The sequence below is a fragment of the Tenrec ecaudatus genome, chromosome 17 (assembly GCF_050624435.1).
Source record: "Tenrec ecaudatus isolate mTenEca1 chromosome 17, mTenEca1.hap1, whole genome shotgun sequence".
In the NCBI taxonomy this organism is placed as follows: domain Eukaryota; kingdom Metazoa; phylum Chordata; class Mammalia; order Afrosoricida; family Tenrecidae; genus Tenrec; species Tenrec ecaudatus.
In genome coordinates, this window is record NC_134546.1 from 61,916,936 (window position 1) to 61,942,300 (window position 25,365).

General features: G+C 35.6%; 1 protein-coding gene across 2 annotated transcripts in view; it reads right to left on the reverse strand.

Moving 5' to 3' along the window:
- The window catches only part of PIAS1 (protein inhibitor of activated STAT 1), a 124,821-nt gene that overhangs the window by 64,666 nt on the left and 34,790 nt on the right, over nucleotides 1–25,365 (reverse strand). For both annotated transcript variants that reach the window (XM_075535241.1, XM_075535240.1), the window contains exon 2: nucleotides 15,553–15,997. In XM_075535241.1, the coding sequence (XP_075391356.1) occupies nucleotides 15,553–15,997 (445 nt within the window). The remainder of the gene's footprint in view (nucleotides 1–15,552; nucleotides 15,998–25,365) is intronic.

The following is a 25,365-nucleotide window of genomic DNA, read 5'->3' on the forward strand; positions in this document are numbered from 1 at the left end:
TGAGCTAAAATAGCAAATTTTTTATAGATATTTTATCACAATAAAAAATCCATAGTATTCTGAAATTGATTGTGGTAATGATTGCATTATACAAATGAATGATTAAATTGTATGATATGTAAAATAAGTGAATAAAACTATTTTCAAAGTCCACATAGTACATCTACATACTAGCAATAAACACATGGAAATAAAAACGTTCAAGAGAAACTCTCAAAATAAAATATAAACTCAATAAATACAAAGCTCTTATACTATACTATTATGCTAATAAATTAAATCAAAGAATTAAATAAGTGGAGAAACCTGCCATATTTATGTAGTGGAAAACTTCGCATATAAAGTTTATATATTTCTACATTTATAATCAGGTTTAGTGCAATTCCTATGAAAATCTCAGAATATTTTTTATAGAAATAGACAAGAAAATTCTAAAATTTATAAAGAAAGGCAGAAGAATTAGAATACCTAAAGTAGTTTTAAAAACCAAACTCTCTGTCCATTTTTATTTCTTTATTGGACATTTTATTATGGTGTGTCAAAGATCTATTGTGTGGACTTGCACAGAAGGCCCCTGGATGACATAAGCAGTATATGCTCAACTATTACCTGAAAAGTGGATGCTTTGAACACCCCCAGCAGCGTTGAGAAAGGTCTTACCAGTCTCCTTCTATAGAGATTATGCAGTCAACAAAGCTTCACGGAGCTCAATTCTACTCAGGTCACCATGAGTCAGAAAGTTGACAGAGTAAATTAGTTTTCCATTCAACACTCTATCTTAAGATTTATTATACATGTAGCTACAATAATCAAGACCACATGATAATAATGGAAAAATAAATAAATCAATGGAACAGAACAAAGAACCCAGAAAAAGAAACACAAGTAATGCAGGAAAAGCCCAAGTACAGAACAGAACAAACAACCAACACCACTGCCATCAAGTGGATGCAGACTGATGCCAACTCTCCTTAATCCTTCCCATATTACTGAGTAGAACTGAGCTCTATAGAACCTCCTTGGCAGTGATCTTCAAGGAAGTCGAGATGGCAAGATCTGCTGCTGGGTAGGTTTCAAAGCTTGCATCACCCAGGACCCAAACAAGCACAGACTTGTGATTTTGATAACAGAAAAAAGCAATTAAACAGAAGGAGGACAGATTTTTCAACAATGCTGCTGGAATAATTAGATTTCTGTTGGAGTGCAGGTGGGGAGGTGAGAACCTCAACCTAAACCTTACACTTCACACAGTCAAAACAAATGGATCACAGGTTTAAATGAATTTGGAACTATAAAATTTACAGGGAAAAAAAACCAACAAAATTGTCCAGACTTAGGGATAAACAACAAATTCTTGGACTTTAAATTCCTAGATCCAAAGTAAGCTCTTTAGAAGTAAATTAAATCTATGGATAGGACTGCATTAGAACTAAATCTTTTTCTATCTAAGGAAAAGATTATTTTAAAGGATGAAAAGAAAAGCTACTGTATATACTCGCATATAAGGCAAGTTTTTCAGCAAAAATTTAATGCCATTTTTTTGGTGTGATAAATTTAGGTGCCTTGCTTGAAGGTTAACAAGCGGCCATCTAGCTCAGAAGCAACAAAGCCCACATGGAAGAAGCAAACCAGCCTGTGCGATCACGAGGTGTCGAAGGGATCAGGTATAAGACATCATCAGGAAAAGAAAAAAAAAATCTTACCATAGTGAATGAAGGGGGAAGTGCAGAGTGGAGACCGAAGGCCGATTTGTCGGTCACTGGAGATCCCCTTACAGATGTAGCACCGATGAAGACTAAAGCTTTCCTTCAGTTCCTAAATGCTTCCTCCCCCCAACTATCATGATCCGAATTCTACCTTGCAAGTCTGGATAGAGCAGAGGACGTACACTGGTGCAGATAGGAGCTGGAGGCACAGGGAATCCAGGGTGGATGATACCTTCAGGACCAGGGGTGTGAGGGGCAATACTAGGAGGGCAGAGGGAGAGTGGGTTGGAAAGAGGGAACCAATTACAAGGATCTACATGTGACCTTCTCCCTGGGGGACGGACAACAGAAAAGGGGTGAAGGAAAACGTTGGACAGGGCAAGATATGAAAAAATAATAATTTATAAATTATCAAGGGCTTATGAGGGAGGGAGAGCGGGAAGGGAGGAGAAAAAAGAGGACTTGAGGCAAAGGGCTTAAATGGAGAGCAAATGCTTTGAAAATGATGAGGGCAAAGAATGCACAGATGTGCTTTACACAATTGATGTATGGATTGTGATAAGAGTTATATAGGTGCCTTGGCTGATATTCAGGTCAACTTATACTCGAGTATATACGGTAGATAGTGGAAGAAAATATTTGTGTGCGGCTTACCTGACAAAAGAATTAGTATCTAGAAGATATAAAGAACTGTCAAAACTGAACAGTATAAAACAAACATTCTAATTAGAAAATAGACAAAAGACAGGAATAAACATTTCATTGAAAAGATTGTGGGGGTGAAAAGATTATGGAAATACAAACTGAAACCACAATGATATATTACTATGCACTTATCAGAAAAGCTAAAATTGAAAAAGTATTAATACCATAAGCTGTACGAATGCTAAGAAACTGGAACATTCATACAGAGCTGGTAGGAATGTAAAATGGTACCATCACTATGAAAAATAGACTGGAAATACTTTTAAAAACTGTATATGAACTTACCATATGGCCCAGCAATTGCACTCTTGGACATTTATCCCAGAGAAAAGGAAAACATGTCCATTACAAAAGCCTGTACATGCATATTTTGTATACAGAATAAATGCTTTTTCACCCAGAAATTTGTATACATATATTCACAGAAAAATTTTATCAGTAACAGGAAACTTGTGGCAAGATGGTGAACTAGGCAGAAATGCTACACAGAACCTCTACACAACAGACATGAGACCAAATGAAACATATGGTATACGGATGATAATTCTGGACTCTTGAGCTTCAGAGGATGAACAGTGAACACAGATGATTCTGAATACATATAAAATGAAAACAGAAACAAACAGAATAGGAAAATAAGCAAAGAAAATGAACAATTCAGACTACAAATGGTTAATTAACATAAAAATGTCCACCTTCTGCAGTAAGCAAGACGTTCTAATTAAAGCAAGATATTTTCATTATGTCCATTTACATCAACTTTTAAAATTGATCAAATTAATAGACACTCTCAATAGAGTGTTAGTGGGAGTTTTAAATTTGAGGCAAAAGAGAAATGCAATTTGAAAATACCAAATAAAATGTATGCACAGCCTCCAACCTAAGAGAACTACGTTGGATTTAATAACACATTCTTATTTATAAGGCTGTTTTCACTGATGTTAAGAGAAAAAAAAAACCACCATCAAAATGTACCCAAAAAGGCTAAAACTTAAGGTTATAGTTTATAAGTATAGTCTGTAGAAGTTCAATGGGGAAAAAATGACTTTGAGAATGTGCATATAATATTCTATGATGCCAAATACAATACATAGGTTGTAGATTTTTATTTTTAATAAGCACTCCCATATAACTGGGATTCAACTACTTCACAAGTCCAAAATATTAAATCCATGTTCCCTTGTAAAAATAACGTCTCAAAAAAATAACTTCTCTAATTTTTACCAAAATATATTGTTTTTAAATTTGCTGTGCCAAGATTTCAAAAATTAAAAAAAAATATGCTTGACTGTTGTACTAGGCCATGAACTTCTTATATAAGCAAGTCATACTTTTCTAGCAACTAGAATGGTGCTTGGTACAAAATAAAATTCAATAGATACTAGCTGAATTGATTTTTAAAAATTAAAATAAACATTTTACATCAATATTCACAATGAATTGTATGGAGCTCTGAATAGTAGAATAGAGAGAAATTTGAACATTTAGTTAAGAAAAGTGTTAGTGGACTCATACTTCCAAATCAAATCTTACTTGAGATTAAAACTACAGTGATATAAACAATAATGATGCTGGCATAAGAGCTGACATATAAACTAATGGAAAATAATTGAGTATTTGCAGAAATAAATCCAAACATCTATGGTCAAAAACCCCCAAGGTTATTCAATGAGAAAAGTCTCTTCCATAAATGATGCTGGGACAACTGGAGTTCACATAAAAAAGAATGAATGTGAACGCTATCTCATAGCATATACGAAATTTAAAACAAGACAGAGATCTAAGTGTCATCTAAGAAATCTACACCATAAAACTCTTGGAAGAAAAACCAGGGCAAATTTCATGACCTTAAATTGGTAGTGGATTCTTAGATTAGACACTAAAAGGATGAACACCAAAAGAAAAAAATAATATCTAATTTTTTTAATCAAGGAAGTAAAGAGACAACCTACAGGATGGGAGGAAATATTTGCAAATCATTTAAGAGGTTGATATCCTAAATATACAAAGAACTCCTACAATTCAACAAAGAGACCCTTTGAAAATGGGTAAAAGTATTTGAACAGACATATATCTGAAGGCAGTACACAGGGCTAAACCAAAGAGCACATGAAGAAGATATGCTTAATATTATTAATCAGTAAAAAATGCAAATCGAAGCATCAAGATACTATTTCAAAATCTCTAAAATGGCTAACTATCAAGAAATGCAAAGGCAAACAGCAAGTGCTGGACACGAAGAAACTGGAATCATGTGTTGCTGCAGGGAATGTAAAATGGCAATCATTGCAGAAAACAATTCAACAGAAGCTTGGACCATAGGACCCAGCAAGACTATTTCTAGGCAGATACCGCAAAAATTGACAACAAGCAATGGAATAGCAACTTGCGCACCAATGCTTACTAGGCTATTATTCATTGTTACCAAGGTCTAAACCAGGGGTCCTCAAACCACGGCCCCGGGCCACATGCAGGCTGCCAAGGATATTCATCCAGGCTGCCGGGTGTTTTTGACCTGTTCTGGTTCTGCGAATGAAGAGGGACATGAAAGGACAGCGATTTGATGACGTAGGAAAGGTGAAGACAAATACAAGGGAGAAGCTGTCAGTCATCCAAACATTAAGTATGAAAAATGTTTCCAAGAATGGAATCACAGATTTGAAATATTTGCCCTTGCTACTACAAGGATGAATCATGACAACACTATGCTAAATGAAATAAGCCAGACAAAAGGGCAAATATTATATGGCTCAACTTTTATCAAGTATTCAGAATAGGTTAATTCATAAAGACAGGAAGTAGAATAGTGGTTACCAGATGATGGGGAAAGAAAGGAATAGGGAGATATTGCTTATTGGCTATGATCTACTTGGGATAATGAGAAACTTGAAAAAGATGGGGTGATACCGCGCAACATGGTATTACTAACATATGAAATATATGACGGGGTACTCCCCCCCCCAAACAGAATTTTTTTCAAACCTATGTATTTAAATTTTTTTTAAAACCCATCTATCAACTTAAATGTACTTTCCAATATACTTAATACATTTTCCAAATCTGCGATTCCATTCTTGGAAACATTTTTCAAACTTAATGTTTGGATGGCTGACAGCATCTCCCTTGTATTTGTCTTCATCTTTCCTATGTCACCAAATCACTGTCCTTTCATATCCCTTTTCATTCGCAGAAACAAAAAGAAGTTATATGGAGTGAGGTCAGGTGACCAAGGGGGAGAGCCAGGGAGGAGGGTGGCAGAGAGGCTTGCTGTTGTTGCTTTTGCCAAAAACACAGTTGCATGTTTTCTCTTAAATTGGCTATCACAAAAAGAGGTTTGTGCAAAACTGCTTGTTCAAAAAATTCACTGTGACCAGAGAGAACCTTCCCTGGTGACGCCACTGGGTGCACTAACTCAGAGCAAGTTGCTCATTGTTCGCCTAGTGGAAAAAACGTGTACTACGAAAGTGAAAGCTCCGCTTAGCAATTTTTTGGGGGAGGGGGGCTACCCCCTTGTATTATACACTTAAAAAGATAAACTGACATTCCTTTGCTATGTATAAATATATATTACTACAATAAAATTTTCAGAAAAACACATTTTTTAATGTATATAATTAAAAGGTACCATATATACTCGAGTATAAGCCAACCCAAATATCAGTCCAGGCACCTAATTTTACCACAAAAACTGCATTAAAAATGTGCTGAAAAACTCTGCTTATACACAAGTGTATATGCTAAAAAATATTCTGGGAATAAATAATGGAGAAGATTCTACTTCCATGTGCATGGACATTTACTTTAAAACACAAGTTTTAAATGTTATTTTTAATAATATTTTACAGTGGCTTTACATGGAAAATAATTTTAAACATTAAGAAAATATTAACTCATAAAACCTTTATAATTCCTGTGTTTTTATCTTCTATTCAAGTAATTTTAGGATAACTAACCTCTAAATTTTACTTATTTTATCTGTTCCTACTTTTTTGAGGAATTATCTTCATTTTATTTTTAGTCTCCTTATATCTTAAAAGATACATCTAGATTGTGTCTCTCTTTATTGTAGATCTTATCAAAAACACAAAAAGGGGAATCCACTTAAATGTAAATTTTCAGAGATTTTAGATGGATGACATGCTATTTTAATAAAATGAATCTTAGCAAAACCCTGAAATTTGGACTTGATTGAAAAGAAAATGTAAATTTCTTTATAAATTGAAATCACAAAGCTTCTTTTTGTGAAATACAAAAGATATTTAGTAGTAATCTATAAATTTCAACATACTTATCCCCAATAATTTTGACTTTTATTTAGATTCAGGGATATTTTTCTAGATAAAAATGAGAGCAAAAGATGTTACAACATTACTAGTGAATAATTTTACTTTTAAGAAATAGCTTGGAAAACTTTGGCTATAGAATCAAATTTAATTCTGATGTTGGAAAAGAATAAGAACACACCTATCTTAGAAGTACAACCAGACTGCTCCTTAAAAGGGAGTTTGAAAAATATATTTAAAATATAAAATACTTGGGAGGATGGCAAAACTTTATCTTGCATGCTTTGAACATGTTATTAGGAGGGACTGGTCCCTGAGAAAGACATCATATTTGGAAAAGTAGAGAGTCTGTGAAAAAGAGGAAGAATGACATAGACGAAGACGGACACAAAAGGGATTGACATAGTGGCCACAAGAATGGGCTCAAACACAGTAACACCGTAGTGACTATGGGACAGGATGAGGCAAGATTTCATTCTGCTGTAACATAGTTGCTATGCATAGGAGCCAATTTGGCCACAACTAGCAAATTCATATTTTATGTAACAGAATCACTAACTTTGTTAAAATAGTAAAATTTAGGAGCACAAATAATTTTTAATTCAAAAATATGGCTTCAAAATAAACACTGAAGTGTTCCTAGAAAATTCTAGGAACTCGACTATCACCAAAGACATACACAGATTATTTAAACAAAACAAAACCCTTAATTTAACAATTCAGCCTTTGGTTTTACTTTAAACTGATTTAATTCTAGCAACAACACTCAACATATCCTATTCCAGTTCTTACTCACTGTAACACCTGGCCCAGGGTACACCTCAAGTTTGTTTACATTGTGGTTTTAATAAATTTAGCCAGCATTACTGCCACAGAACTAGAATAACTACCATGTATACTTGAGTACAACCCGAACCGAAATTTTATTTTGGAAATTTTGAGTCAGCTTATCCTCGAGTATATACAGCAATCTCCCTTCAAAGCTAGTTAGTTGGTCATCTACTAGTTCTGTCAACAATGAGAGTAATGTGGCTCAAGACAGGGACTGATTTAAAATCATCTTTCAATTACTCTAAAAGAGATCAATAAAATTACCTTACAAAAAAATATATTGCCAAAATAGGGTACTCCTCTAGTTTACCATCCTACTTGCCTGATCACAACTACAACAGCTCGGCAAGTCTCCCATAACACTGCATTTATTTCTTCTGACTCCTAATGATTGGCTCATTAATTTAGCTATTAAAAATTTTAATTTGACATCCTGCACTGACCCATGACCAAACACGGGACAGCACCGGAGACACAATGTGGGATGTGCGACTGAGCTGATCCCACCACACTGAGGCAAAACACTGTTAAAGGAAATCATTTCAGATTCCTAACAACAACAAAAAGACTATCATTCTTAGTCCCCAAAATTACATTCATGTATATATATACCCATTCATTAAAAAGCCAATGGATGCTTTAGGGCTTCTGGGCAACTGCACAAATACTAAAATATATTAAATTAAACTTACCATTTCAAAACGTAGAATACTATACACAGAGAAATGTAAGATTTAGAAAGTAAGTCTTACATTTTGTTTTGAAGGTCAGATACAGTGCTGCCAAAATAGGAAGTGAAGTTTCTAGGGAAGAAATCCACCTACAGAAAAATTAGTTCTTCTGGTTTCCCAAAATTCAAGTATAGAAGAACAGATTGTGTTGAATTGTTAGAAGGCAAATTTTCTAAAAGCAGAGAGGAGTGAATCACAAAACCTTTGAATGCCCTTTCCAGTACTTATCAGACTCTGTGTCCTTGAATTTGCATCACCTGATCTCCAGGCCCTGGCTTTTAGGCATGTAGGGGAAGGAAAATTCAATTATAAAAAACGAGAGAAGGAAACTGTGAAATATAATCCAATGCCAGAGAAATCCTTGGCAGAAAACCCTGGTAACCAATGTTATTAAGATGTAACAGAAACCTTGTCCCCCTGCACAAAATAGATCATTTTAGCTATTTAGGAGTGCTGGAGCATCTGCTGCTTTTTTTCATAAGGCAAAATTCAAGCATATTTTTTCTCAAACCTTTTCTATGAATTATTCATGTATCTTTCCAAGCCTAGAATAGTTGTAAATTTATATAAAGAAATGCTTTAAAAGGTCAGCATACTTTTCCAAAATACTAGATTCTAACTCAATACTAAGCTGTTGGTTTTCCTCAAGAGGTATTCTTGTCTGTTCCATATCAAGTAAGAGCTACTTCACTGCTTTAAAGAATCTAAAACTGGAAATAATCAATCTCAAAGAAACATCTTGATCTTTATCAAAGACTGGTAAGTGTGTTTCAGGTGAAAGAAGTTTATACTGTATAATTTCATCCACCACTTTCTCATTGGTTCAAATGGCACTGAGTAAAGGAGGATGCTATCATTAGTAACCAACTAGAAAAACGATGAATCCGAAGACTGGAAATAACATTCTAAATCAGTGATTACTATTTCTCATACCAATCAGGGAGAAAGTTCTAATTCATAAGAACACATGATAGGAATTTACTTAGATGTACTGCCTAACATACTTAATCTAAAAAGAAAGCATTCCTTAGAATGAATAATTTGGCTTAAATGTGATATAAAGTAAACCTCTGGATGAGCCCCTAAACTTACATGTAAACTTCAAATGCAAAGCTGTTCTCTACTTAGAAGCCTTAAGGTAGTTTAAAGATATTAATAAAAGCAATTGATGAGGGCAGTGAGTGATATATTTTTTAATGTTTTAAAGCACTATTTTTACATCTTATTATTTTCTAAAATTTATCCAAGTCAAGGGAGATCCAAATAAGTTATTTTAATCCTCTATTATTTTTCCTTTTTAGGTAAAGAAATACAGAGAGACTTGACTCAGTAAAACAGTGGTTCTCAACCTTCCTAATGCCATGACCCTTCATGTTGTGGTGACCCCCAACCATAAAATTATTTTAGTTACTACTTCATAACTGTAATTTTGCTGTTATGAATCTTAATGTAAATATCTGATATGCAGCATATATTTTCATTGTTACAAATTGAACATAATTAAACATAATGAAAGCGCAGTGATTAATCACAAAATATGTAATTTTATGTTGCGAAATATTTGTGTTTTCCGATGGTCTTATGCAACTCCTGTGAAACGGTTGTTTGATGCCCCACCCCACCCTCGGGGTCCTGACCCACAAGTTGAGAACCGGTGCACTAAAAAAATACCAGGGTGCTCTCGAAAGTTTGTGAACACAGTTATCTATTCATTCTATTTTTCCATGAATTTTTTGAAGCCTCCTCTAAGACTTATAACCAAAATACAAACTTGTCTCTAAAATCAGCAAGCATTATCTAAGGATTCTAACATTAAAGTAACATTTTTAAGATCAAGAAAAAATTTTAATAAAGTTTAGTAAAATTCCAAGTTATCAATTAAAAGATCAAGTGGCGGTTGGGGGAATGCCCTTTTCCCCACTCCATTCTTCACTGAAAGCCACTTTTTATGGTGGTAGAGTATGGTATCCACAGTTGTGTTTGAATAGCAAAACAAATGAAATTTGTTGAATCTGGAAAAAGGGTCGATGTATTGTATTCAAAGTGAACTAAAATCTAACAATTGCATAAGCAGCTATTATTAGGAAGAGAGAGATGAATATTGCAGAGTCCTTGCCCTTTTGGAAACTAAGAAGGCTATCATGTTATGAGTAAATAACACCCTAGAAATGGACTGCACATGAGGGTAAGGATAAATGTAAGGGAGAAAATAAGAAATACGAATGGAAAAGTTTACAAGAGAGCATTTCAAATAGACTGCAGAACCTAGAATAGGACTTTAACACTGATGGGCAAAGTTTATAATGACTCATTAAGTTTATTTTACAACCTTCTCTTACTTTGTCTCTTAATTTTTCTAGCTAATTATCGAAATGAAAAAAGATTCTTTTTATGGTTTCACAATAAACAAAAATGACTTATGTTTAAAGAAATAAATTTTCCTTAAGGATGGGTTAAGAATGGTTGCAAATTCCTCCCCCCAACTACCATGATCCATCCGAATTTTACCTTGCAGGGCTGGATAGGCCAGAGGTTGTACACTGGTGCATATGAGGGCTGGAGGCACAGGGAATCCAGGGTGGACGATACCTTCAGGACCAGGGGTGTGAGGGGCGAGGCTGGGAGGGTGGAGGGTGAGTGGGTTGGAAAGGGGGAACTGATTAAAAGGATCCACATGTGACCTCCTCCCTGGGAGATGGACGGCAGAGAAGGGGGGGAGGGGAGACTCCAGATAAGGCAAGATATGACAAAATAACAATCTGTGGATTATCAAGGGCTCATGAGGGAGAGGGGAGGGGGGAGGGAGGGGGAAAAAAAGAGGACCTGATGCAAAGGGCTTAAGTGGAGAGCAAATGCTTTGAGAGTGATTAGGGCAGGGAATGTACACATGTGCTTTATACAATTGATGTATGTATATGTGTGGATTGTGATAAGAGTTGTATGAGCCCCTAATAAAATGTTTAAAAAAAGAAAGAATGGTTGCATAAAAAATGTTACTATTAAACTATTACTTTTAGTTAGGAGCATGAGCCATGCACGAACACATTATGTTTAAATCCAAGTATCTTAGCATTTCTTTAAATCGAATGCAGAAGGGCAAAATGGATGGCAAAAATACAAGTTAAGTTTACATGTCACAATCTTGAGTAATTAACTGACTAATTAGCAATCTAGAACAAGCTGATTCCAGGTCAAAATTAAGTTCCGAAGGGCTTGTAACACAAATAGGATCACTTTAACTACACTATGTATTTAGAATTAAAGAGAATAGAATCTGGAAGCCATTTAAATTCCGAAAACATAGTCTTACTGGATTCAAAACAAATAAATGCTCTAATGGCAAAAGTAGCCCTTTAGGGAACTAAATTCTGGGATTAAGTAGCTACTTCATTCAACAAAGTAGAAAAAGTAGTCTTTTAATAACATTAATGTACCGTATATACTTGAGTACAAGCCATCCCAAATATCCAAGGCATCTAATTTTACCACAAAACTGCATTAAAAATGTGCTGAAAAACTGGGCTTATACTCGAGTATATACGTTATGAATAAAAACCAACATAGTTTCAAAATAACTCATCCTGAACTTTGCACAATGCTCAGAATCTATTTTCCTTAAGTATTTTCCATATTCACGGAACATTCCCTTCCCAAGCATGTTTACTGAGTCAATCAAGAAAGTCTACAAGTTACTTTCTGGTGAGATCTTTTTAAGCATAATCAAAGTATTTGTTCTTTAGTTCCATAAAAATAAGATATTAGAAATCTATATACATACCACCATAACATTCAAAAGCAACCTATATTACCATTCACTTTGTGATTATATATCACAGCAACAGACTTATTTATAAAAATTAGTATTTAAGTCAGTTGGGTTTAAATGTGTAAGGAAAACTCAAAACAAATTTCATGGAAAATTCCTGGCTACAATTACTGGCTATCTTGAAGGATTCTATAGCATAATCCTGATGAAAGGGGAAAAATAAATAACAGAATTTCAAGTTCTCAGATTCCTTATTTTCTAGAGTTATAAAGGCTAAATGAAGCCCTGAAACTATGCCCCTAAAATAAAATTTAAACCTTAAGCCAAAAATATTTTGGGGGTATTCTTAAAACCAAACAATATAGTTTGGCTTAACTACTTTTTTTAAATCTGCCCTGATCATTACACTCTTTAAAATCTGTATATTTTGCATCAAATTGACAAGAACTAGAAAGATTAGACAGGAAACTGAAGAGTCAGAGTCTGTATCCATGAGGGAGGAACACCTCAAAAGACAAGGGTGAGAATGGCTGCACAAATTGAAGAATGAAATACATGCTATTGAATTTTACATATAGAGCTGGTGTTATCTTTGCCATGTATATTCTCAGAAACTAGAAAATAAAATTTAAAAATATTTAATAAAGGCAAAGTTTCTTTACCACAATAAAGTGAAAAAAAAATCAACCAGACAAAATCTCATGGTTTTTTTGTGTATGTGGCACTGCTTTTAAACCGTAACACCCTACCCCTCAAAAAAGCCCACTGATGTGGTGGAGAAAGCTGATGGTGCCCGGCTATCAAAAGATATAGCATCTGGGGTCTTAAAGGATTGAAAGTAAGCAAGGGGCCATCTAGCTCAGAAGCAACAAAGGTCACATGGAAGAAGCACATCAGTCTGTGTGATCATGAGGTAGCAGGCATCAAAGAACAAAAAATCGTATCATTGTGAATGAGGGGGAGTGTGGAGTGTGGACCCAAAGCCCATCTGTAGGCAACTGGACATCCCCTTACAGAAGGGTCTCGGGGAGGAGACAAGCCAGTCAGGGAGCAGTGTAGCAACAATGAAACATACAACTTTCCTCTAGTCCTTTAATGCTTCTTCCCCGCCCCCCAACTATCATGATCCCAATTCTACTTTTAAAAATCTGGCTAGACTAGAGGATGTACACTGGTACAGATAGGAACTCGAAACATAGGGAATCCAGGACAGATGAACCCTTCAGGAACAGTGGTGGTGAGAGTGGCAATACCAGGAGGGTGGTGACAGGGTGGGGTAGAAAGGAGGAACCAATTAGAAGGATTTACATATAACCCTCTCCCTGGGTGACAGTCAACAGAAAAGTGGGTGAAGGGAGACGTCCGACAACGTTAAGACATGACAAAAATAGTAATTTTTTAGTTATCTTGGATTCATGGGGGGGGGGGGGGAATGAGCTGATACCAAGGGCTCAAGTATAAAGAAAATGTGTTGAGAATGATGATGGCAACAAATGTACAAATGTGCTTGACACAAGGGATGGCTGTATGGATAGTGATAACAGTTATACAAGTCTCCATTAAAATGATCTAAGGGGAAAAAAGACCACTGACGCTCTTCTAGCAGTTTTAAAATAAAGAATAAAAATAGAAAAATTATTTCAAATATATTGTCTATAGTTCAAAAATAGTCATTATGGTAAGACATTTAAAAATTTAGTCTTAACAAGCACCTAATTACATTTTGAGAGAAATTAAATCATTTTATCTATTACCAATACATAAAAAATTCTTAAGGATAAAGTATTAAAGCAATATCAATATAAAATATCAACTATGATAAATTAAGCTATAATAGCTATGCAGGCAGGAAACAGTAAAAGGTAAGTGGTACAGCCAATTAGAAATGAATACCTACTATACATATATACAAAGTATCAATACCTACTGTTCATATACAAAGCATCCTAGTATAATAATTTAAAATGTTTTAAATTATCCAATTATCCAATATAATAATATGTATGTCAGTTTGTATTCTAATTACTTTAGACTTGATATTTTTATTGATGAAAATAACCACACTAAACTGTTAAGGAAAGACTTGGGCGTTTCCATTTTTCATTTTCACTGGTTTTCAGTATGTGTTAGCTGTCTTTTCTTGTTACAGCAACAGGAAATAATATTCATATTGTTTGAACATGACTTTTATAATCCTTGCTTGAGAAAAGTGATGTAGTTCAGTCGCAGAGTTCGCCCATTTCATGCATTAGATCTAGGTTTAACTCTAAGCCAATATACGCAAGCTCATCCATCATTCAACTATCAGTAGTCATTTTGAATGTTCCTATCATGCTACACAGTTTTTGTCAGAGCTTCCAGACTAAGACTGACTTGAAAGAAAGGGCTGCCAATCCAGTTCTGAAACAGTCAGTCAATGTAAACCCTATGAACTATAATACTCCGATTCTGTTGTGTGCATGGGGTTTTGTTGAGTAGGGGCCAACTCAAGAGCAACGAGCAACAACAATCTTCACGTACTCAGGTGAGTGTAGCTAAATAAAATTAAAGACATATTCTTCCCAGTTCAAAGCAGAATTTCAGTAATTCAACACTCACTAATTCCTCAAATTGAAATGTTTCATTATTTGTAATGAAGTTTGGGGAACTTTTTCTGGAATGAGCAAGACTAAATATTTTAGGGTTTGCAAGAATACTCAGTCTCTGCTGTATATTCTTCGTTTTAAACAAACTTTTAAATATAATTATTACAGAGCCACACAAAAACAGACTGAGGGTTACATTTGGCCTGACAGCCATAGTTACACACTGGTGTAAACAACAAACCAGCATGGAGAATTCAAGTACTGTAAACATATTATACAAAGGCATTCATGATCATAATGGGGTCAGTTATAATCTACATTAAAATGAACTAGTATTACAGTAATTGCCATGAAATTACAAATTGGTTAATAATACATCAAATCCTAATATGCCAGATTCTATAATCAAATACAGAATATGCACAATCAAGTATTCAAATTATATAACCATATCCATATGCCCATATAATCATACATTTATACTTGGGGGGAAGATCATTTGAAGTTAAAATACCACACATAGAAACACAAATCTTCTTTCATAATAATTAAAACAATTTACACATTTTAATAACCGAAACTCTTATGACTTCAGTCTCTGAAAATTAAGAACTAAATCCACAATCTACTAGTCATTTATTTGGTTTTAATTTATAGTTTATTTTTAAATGTTAACAAATAAATGAATAATCTAAAATATTGTACTTTAAGAGGTTTAAGTCTTGAGCACATTTTAATTCTTACTATTGCATCAGCACCATTGCTAGAAACTTAATAACATTTACTTTCCCTTGTCTCAAAGATAGTTTGTATAGATATCATTTTATCTACTATCAAACACAAAATTCACTGTGAATAATAAACTGGGTCAAATTTAAAAGTCTAAAATGAAAATGTACCCCACCCTGCCCCAAGTAACCAAAAGAGCATTATATAAAACCTTACCTAGACTGGTGGGCTTTATCAGTTCATCCAGCAAATCATAAAATGGTAGTTTTTGCAGTTTTATATCCGGATGGACTGGGTGAAGAGCTGATGTAAGATGTGGGAGTTCCAGTTCGTGTTTAGGTCCAAGAAGAGAAACAGGGAGTAACGGTGAGGATGCAGGGTGACCGTCATACGTGAGTTGTGGAATGGCTGATGGAGACAAAGTTGCTGGCATAGGACTTGAGTGTACGTTGGGGATGGACAAGTCCGCAGGTGTCATGATCTTCTGGGGGAATCGCCGTCTATACAGTTCTTTGATTTTCATTTGGACAGCAGGGCTACAGCCAGCCTTTAGCAAATGCAGGGCTTTTGTGAGAAGTTCGTGTTTGCGTCCGTGCTTGTTTCTCCCAGCGTAGCCCAGTAATACTTGGAGTTCAGAAACTCTAAGGCTCATAACCATTTGCTTAGGGACAAAACAAAATGTAAAAAATTAGTATTCCAACAATATAATTTATAATACTAAATAACACTTTATTATAATCCTTTTGTTTGTAGTTAGTTAACAATCAATCTTAGTTTTTCAAACTTAAAATCTGATTAGTAACATAAATAACCAAAGAAAATTAAAACTTAATATTCAGCAGTGCACTGACTTCCATGGAGAATGCTAAACAGATATCAGCTAAAGTTCTTGGTACCATTTTTCTCCCTGATGAAACTGTCAAATATTTATCAAGCACTTACTGAGTCTCTAGGAAAGTGTTGAGGGGATGGATGGTAGCCTTCAAGAGTATTTTGTTTTCTTGGGGAAAAATCCAAAGTATATATGAAACATGCATAAGTGTCTCACTTCAAACACTTGGAGGCCATACATAAGTAACATTATCAAGTCTGTCTCTGTCTCTCTCTCAATTCCATCAAGTAGACATCAACTCTCAGTGACCCCAAAGGACAGGGTAAAACCACCTCTGTGGATTTCCAAGACTGTAACTCTTTACCAGAGTAGAAAGTTGACCGTCTGCTGACTCTGCAACTAGCAGCCCAACAAATATCTGCTACACTACCAGGGTGCCCACTGAGCATTACAGTCTCCACTAACGCTGAAAAATGTAGAACTTACGCGGCACTCACTGTGTATCAAGATACTATCAGGACTCCCACTGCGAAGTGGAGTAAAACAGAATCCCCAAAGAAGAAAATGGTCTTAAGTGTCTGATTGACCGTTACTGCACACACTGTTCCCTCACTCTGACAATTCAACCTTCTCGTTCTACACATGTGGCAAAACAAATATCCAAGCATGAGCACAAAATATATTAAAACTCTATATGCAGTAACAGCTGGCTAATCAAACACAGGAGGTTATTATGAGTTGGAATAAACTCAGGCTTAATTCTACAAATATGAGTTCTTTCCCTACCACTTGAATCTGGGAAGCTGTTTCCTCAAGGTTTGGCTTTTTCAGCTTTGCCAAACAGGCCAGATTAAAATAATGACATATCTTTCAATACTTTATAATTTTTTGTTTATACACGTGATCCCATGACCAGACTGAGGTTCTTTGGGGCACATCAGGATCATCTTATCCTCAGAATCTAAGAGTATGACCTGACAACAATAAAAGCACAAAAGCCTAGACAAGAAATCAGTGAACCACTGAATGATCAAATTAACAAGAAAGGCATACCAGAAGAAAGGTTAGTGATGGAATCTATAATGAAAAAATATGCTTCTTTATAGAAGACATAAGGTAGAACTTAAAAACAAATGACTCCCCAAATCCTAAAAATACTATCAGAAACTAAATAATTACTAACTATAACGCCAGCAAAATGTTTATCCTTACTCAACCTAAGATCACAAAACCATTTGAAATATTTTATACTGCCTGTTTTTGAGGACTAAACATTTGCAAAGTAAAATAAGCTTTTGCTTTTAAAGAAATAACACTTTGAAAATTAGTGATTAAAAATAAATTTAAGTTGAAACCCCCTGCCACCAAGCTCACTCTGACTCACAGTGACCCTACACAGTGTTCCCAAGGCTGAAAATCTTTCAAGGGCTGAAAAATCTTTACAAGAACAGATAACCTCATCTTTCCCCCCAAGAGTAACTGGTGAGTTTGAACCACCAACCTTGTAGTTAGCAGTCCGATGCTTACCCAACAATGCCACTAGGGCTCTTTAGATTGAAAGATTTAAATACACAAATAGAGTTCTACTTTTCTTTAAAAACACAGTGACATAAAATAAGGTCTGTTACTAGATGGTCAAAAGGAAAACAATACATAACTACAAACCCGAGTAAGCCCTCCATTGTGTTTGTGACTGTCTTTGAAAGACATCGCAAGCAAGTAGCAAAAATAATACTTAGTATTCAGTAGGTACTAAAACAGTAATTGCTATGAGCAGGCCAGGGTTTGTAATTTTTGCTTTGTTCTTACTGGAATGTGTCACTAATTGTCACTGTTACAAAGCGAATATTATACTCGTGTTGTAGATGAGAATAATGAGGTCTAGGGAGGTTAAGACACTTGAATGTCACCCAACTAGTTTTACTCCAAAGCTAGTGCTTTACTCCAAGCACTGCTTTTGTACTCTGTGATGCCATATAGAGAAAATAAACTTGGAAAAATAAAAAGCTATCTATTAGACGATTAATCTATTTAACATTTAATCTCCATTTCAAGCTTCAACATCTTGGCTTAAAAAATTGGTGGTTAAAAAACAAAATGCATCGGGATTCAAATGAATCATTGCACCTTATAATCAGGTACAGTGAAATATCAGGTGGTATCTTTGCTATTATCAGAACACCTGTTCTTCTTAAGGACTATAATAAGCATTCAGTATTTTTTAAAAAGCCAAATAAAAGAAGTGGGTGGGAAACATTAAAACATCGGAAGCATCACTCAACTGAAAAGCTGCAGAAAAGCATGGTGTAGTCAATTCACAATGTCAAGTGTTGACAACACAGAGAAAAACTAAACACTTAAGTACATCTGAGATGTTGAAATGCAATATATTTTTAATCTGTCGTGTTTTAAAATCCCCATTTGTTAGCACTACAACGAAATGAATATTTACAACTAAGGATAACATCAACCACCAGACTATTATAAATTATTACCAACTCAGCAGCCAAAATTCCATACCATTCTGCTGACTCTACATGCTAAAATGATAGTTCTCAGAATCCTAGCAGATTTAGAATGACTGTAAATTATATATATTCTGTACAAAAGAGCATTCTGTGCTTTAAGGGGTTCATCTTTTTCAAATTAAAAATTTTAAATCAGATATACATGGTTTAAAAGCCAAACATTTTTTTAAAAACTTACCCAACCCCAAGTTTCCCATCCTGAGGCAACAACTTTCAACTCAAAAAAAGTTTCTTCTGGTTTTTCCCCACTATATTCTAAACAGCAAGCCTGTACAGTTATTTCTTAATTTCTCCCTTTAAGTACAGGTCTATCAAAATGATATTGCAGGCTAGGTTCCTGACCACTGCAATCAAGTACTACGAAGGCAAGTCACATGAACTTTTTGGTTTCTCAGTACATATAGAAATGATGTTTTTATTATGCTGTATAAATTAAGAGACAGCCTTATGAAAGTTTAAAATATTGTGAGAATAACCAAAATGTGACAGAGACACAAAGCAAGCACATGCTGTTGGAAAACGGCACTGGTAGACTTGCTTGTTGATGCAGGGTTGCCACAAACCTTTAATTTGTATCCGCAAAGTGAAACAAAGCAAAGTTCAATACAACAGGGTATGCCTGTATCTACTGACTTCCTATTATTAAAGATAATGGTTTAGTTCTATTACAGCTCCTTTCACCTATCTTCTACCATTATTTTTACTTATTTACATTATTACAATGACTATACATAATATCCACAACTAAGTCAAACGCACACCATGATTGCTCTTGAGACTTTGCTTTTCTTATAGTTAAATAACTGTATTATTTTGCATTTGCTTAGCTTTCTGTGTTGTTGTTGTTGGCTGCTGCCATTCCAATTCATAATGGCCATGCATATGTGCAGAGTAGAACTGTTCCAGAAGATTTTCAAGATTGTAATCTTTCTGAAGCAGCTCACCATGCCAGGCCCTACTTCTGAGGTAGTTGCTTCTGGGTTGGTATGTTAATTTAGCTGCAAACTCCATGCCAGATGTCTGACTTTCCTTTCAATATATTCAAATAGATCAGGAAAAGCTATGCACCTTGGAGACATACCTGTTGTAATTTGGACTGCCTGCACGCTGGGCTTGGTTTATAACCATCGTTGTAGATTCACTTTTAACTTATCCTTAAAATCACCTTGTCATAGGGAACAACAAGTGATCTAAAATCGATGGTGAGGAGGGCATAGGATGCCTGGTGGAACTTGATCAAGGGCAGTGTAGCCGAGATGAATTACTGAAGCCTGAATGAAGTCTGAACATGATATTGGGATGAGAGAAAAGTAAAAGGAAAGAGAGAAAAGAACTAGGAGGCAAAGGACATTTATAGGGGTCTAAATACAGGCATGTACATACGTAAATATATTTATATATAACAATAGGGAAGTAGATCTAGGTACATATATTTATATGTTAAGTATTAAGGTAGTGAACAGACATTGGGAGTATTCAAGTATTCTCTCTATGCAAGAATACTTTGTTCTAATAACCCAGCATTGTGATGTTTTACCTTCCCTGACAGGCTCGCTGAAGACAAAATGGGTGTAAAAGCAAATGTGGTGAAGAAAGTTGATGGTACCCAGCTATCAAAAGATATAGCATCTGGGGTCTTAAAGGCTTGAAGATAAACAAGCAGCCATCTAGCCAAGAAGCAGCAAAGTCCACACAGAAGAATCACACCAGCCTGTGTGATCATGAGGTGTTGATGGAATCAGGTAACCAGCCATCAAAGACCCAGACAAAAAACTTAATCCATGTTAATGAGGGGGAGCTCAATTGGAGACCCAAAGTCCATCTATAGACAATTGGATACCCCCTCACAGAAGGATCACATTGAAGAGATGAGCAAGTCAGGGTGCAGTGCAGTACCTATGAAACACACAACTTTCCTCTAGTTCAGTGGTTCTCAGCCTTCCTAATGCCGGAACCCTTTAATACAGTTTCTCACATTGTGGTGACCACCCCCAACCATACAGTTATTTTTGTTGCTACTTAACTGTAATTTTGCTACTCTTAAGAATCAGGCAATCCCTGTGAGAAGGTCGTGATCCACAGGTTGAAATCAGCTGCTCTAGTTCTTTAGTGCTTCCTCCTCCCCACTATCATGAACCCAATTCTACCTTACAAATTCTGCTAAACCAGAGCATGTACACTGGAACAGATAAGAGCTGGAAACAAAGGGAATCCAGGACAGATAAATACCTCAGGACCATTCATGAGAGTAGCAATACCACGAGGGTAAGGGGAAGGTGGGGGCTGAAAGGGGGAACTGATCACAATGATCTACCTAAGAACCTCCACCCAGGGGGCAGACAACAGAAAAATGGGTGAAGGGAGACAGCAGTCAGTCAAAAATATGAAAAAAATTTTTAATAAATTATAAAGGGTTCATGAGGGAGGGAAGGAAGGAGAGTGGGTGGGCGGGAGGAATGAGCTGATAACAAGGACTCAAGTAGAAAGAAAATGTTTTGAAAATGATGAAAGCAACATATGTACAAATGTACTTGACACACTGGATGGATGTAGTATGGATTGTGATAAGAGCTATACGAGTCCCCCAAAAATGATTTTAAAAGACCCTTATCTTTCTTGGTCCTCTTTCTTGGGTTTTCTCTTATTTTAGTGGGAGTTTTCCCCCAGCAGAACCTTGAGAAAAAGTGCTTGGAAGGTACTAAATTTTTTAAACTGCATCAATGGATCATCAATGAACTCTTAATTTAGAGATGTATATCCTTTGGTTCTGGGTACTTTTTACTATCTTACCAGGATCTAAAATTTTTTTTTAGTTTACCATTTTGTATGCCTATTATTAAAATTATGGTATTAAGGAACACTGGGGCACTGTTGAGTAAATCTTGGACTGCTAACCACAAGGTCAGCAGTTCAAATCCACCAACCACTTGCAGGGAGAAAGACCAGGCTATCTGCTTCTGTAAAGATTTACAGACTTGGAAACCCTATATATGATTACTATGAGTTAGAATTTAATTGATGGCAGTGGGTTGGTTTTTATTAAGGTAATGGTTCTCCTTGACTGATTCTCTATCTTCTAACTTTTCCTTTCATTTACATTCTTGTGTGCCACTTTTATGTTTGTTACATACTTCTTATTCCTTACATTTTGTTCTTGTCACTCATGAATGCAGTATCTATCCTCTCTCTTCTCTTTGAGGACATAAGTATTTGCTGCTGCTGTTGTTATTGTTTTACCTGCTCCCCGCAAAGTCTCTGTAACCTCAAGTTAATTTTTTGCTGTTTGGTTCAGTTTTCTCCCTTTGCTGCATAAATGTTTCCTAAGAGTAAGATACTAAAGAGACAACTAAACAGAAGTGACCCTCTAGTCTACTCTAGAGGTACGAAATTAGCTTCCAACATTATCAAGTGTAGGGGAAGGAAGAAGACACGGGGAATTTTACCCTTCACTCTACACACACTCTCTCTCTCTCTCTCTCTCTCTCTCTCTCTCCCTCTCTCTCTCTCTCTCTCTCTCTCTCTCTCTCTCTCTCTCTCTCTCTCTCTCTCTCTCTCTCTCTCTCCACACATCTTGTGGGAAAGAATGGAACTAAAGATAATCGAAGATTTTGAAACCCCCTCATAGATATGTGTGTATATATTCCCAACTACAGAGGTAGACTCCATACTGAGGAAGATTAAAAAAACAAGGCAATGTTAAAGTAATATCATCAAGTATCATAAAGATCAAGCTCTTTTTTGGTGATTAAACAGAAAGGACTGATTTCACTGTTTCATTAGCTATTAAAGGTCATGTCTAAATTATGAATAGGAATGAGGTGTTTCCTGTTGAACCACATGAATTATTCTCACTCCTACCTCCCACTGTAGTAGTTTGTAAGATTAGTAACAAAACACCCTAAATTGAGTCTTTTTCTGTTGCCCATTTTTAACCATTTAAAAACCAGAATGAACTCATAGTATTCAATAATGCTAAATTTTCACTTATATTTTTGCTTCCAGTCACAAAAGCCAAAAACGATTAAAAATTCTATAATTGCATACACCAAGTCTGCACTGCACAATGCAAACACTTTTTCTTCATAATTTTTCAAATCAATCAGATCCCTCATTAATGGAACTTACTTTCTAACCCTCCCTGACTGAAAGAGTTAATAAGCAGTTGTTAGGTGTTAAGTTTGTCAACAATGCCTTGTTCAACCAGAAAACCTAGTTAGACAGTTTCTATTCAAAGCAGCATGAAAGGCTGGTTACATACTTTTCCATGATCTTGTTCCACCCAATTTCTCATCTTTTATTTACTTCTCAACATAAAGTAACTGAAAAATGACCTGGTTGTGCTGATCATCTGCTTCTTCTCCTCCTCTCTATTCCATCATACTAATTTCATTTTGCAACTACTTAATGACAAAATATTGTGATTATTCCTACATGGATACTCCATTCTTCTTTAAGCAAAGTATAGACATGAACTATTGAAATGGCTATGATTTGATTTCTGATAAAATAATTTAGAAATCACCCCCATTTGTATACTGCCACATTTCATGAAACATATGTAGATGTCCTTCAATCAGTTCCTAAATGATAACTACAGTACTAAAAATAACAACTTCAACTAAGATCATTTAAATTTTGAAATAATATTTTTCAAAATGAAATACAGATTTTAACTTAATCCTTTTCTAACACATTGCCAAGTTGCTCTAAACACAGATGTTGAATAAGTTTTCTGGATCAATGCACAAACTCTAAGTAAGTATGCAGAGAGAGACAGTAGAGCAACAAACAATAAATACGTAGAGATAACTTATGTAAATCTTCAGAAACATACACATCATAGTAATTAAATTCCCAAACATACATAATCATAGTAATTAAATTCCCAAAACGGAACACCTTTTATATACCAGCTACACATTTCAAATACTATGATATTAATACATGGGCCTTGAATCCTCGTAGTTCTTTCTCACTTATTTATACATCCTTCACCAAATTACAACCTTTCCTTGCATCTTTATTCACTGCCAAAAAGTGAAAACATGAACTAAAGGTTCTCAAAGGGTTCTTAGACTTCAAGATTCTATGGAAGGAACGCACGTTCCCATTCTTCTGTTCTATTGTTGATGAGCAAACACAAGCAATACATAGGGCCAATGAAATACTTCTATATTAGCAATTTTTCCAATCAAAATATTCTGGTTTTGGTGAGTTTACATAGAAAATTAGGTTCCCATTAAACAATTACTACAGATTGTTCAATGGCATTTATTACATTTTCACAAGGTGTCAAGATTCTCATTTAATACTATTCTGGATGTTTCTTTCCTAGTAATGTGATTTCCTTGTTCCCTTACCCTTTCATCATTGTTTAAAATAAAAATTGCTGACTATCTGGTCTTCAATCAAATTTTAAATGGTATTTACATGTACTGATGAAGTAAAATAGTAAAATCCAAGTAAAAATAGGCTTGACTAAAAATAGAAAATGTTAAATGCTCATGATGTGTCAGCTATAAATTAATTATAGTAAACATGATTGCCTTATGTAATCCTCAAGAAATTATGAAAAATAACTATTATTATTTTAATTGTATGTATGTGAAAAATGATGTTAAACTATATTTTAAATAAACAATGGAAACAAATCTGACCCAACTCCAGAGCCTAAATTCATAACTACTTACCAATACAGTCTCATATCACAAAACTCATCCAGGAAAAGCAATGTGTTACAATAGGGCAGGGCCAAAAAATTGAGGCCAGGGGTACTAAATGACAATTAAGGAACTTAGATTGTACTGAGGGAGCAAGTGGTAGAATGAACACACATTCAGGGGCAGTAAAAATGTGGTAAAAATGGTGCTTGATTGAGTAAATAACCGCCATGAGTAAGACCAGAGGCAATAAGACTTCTTTAAGAAATGCTTCTGTCCTTGGCTGCTCCAAACAGGAGTGTCATCCTTCGGGTCTGGTGGGCCAGGATGTGGTTGGTTGGTTCGTTCTCTCTCTCTCACTCTCTTTCTCTCTCGCCTTCCCTCCCTCCATCTTAGTTTGCTTTCCTGTGAGCTTGGGCGACTCCACTCTCCCTTGGATATATCTTGGGTGCTGTCCTCTGTAGTGGGGAGGGGAAGACATAGCTGGAACTGGGACCGGCCCAACCACAAGACGCGATGTCCTCTCACTGACCCACAGCGCTGCAGGGGGCAGTACTGAAGACACAGTCCAGGAACTGTGCCCCGTCTGATCTGATTACACACACACACACACACACACACACACACACACACACACACACACACAACACATGAAGTGAGCACAGCACAGTAGCAAAGGGAGCAAAGAAAGGTAGTCTCCACGGAATCCAGAAAATAGAGTTCAGACTCAAAGAGCAGTGCTTGGCATCTCATTAGACTCAATTGGAAAACATATATAAGGGCCAGCAGACAGACCTGGAACTATTTATAGGCCCTTTTTCTTTTTCTTTCATGTCTACCTATATTAGATAGGCAAGATAAACAATCCTGAGGAGAAAACAATGAGACTGACGGTTGGGGGGGGGGCACAGAGAGGAGCAGATAGGGGAAAGAGAGGGGGCAGCCAACAAACTCAGGGACAAGGGAACAACAAGATCTCTAAAATGGTTGGCGAGGAGGGTGTCAAATG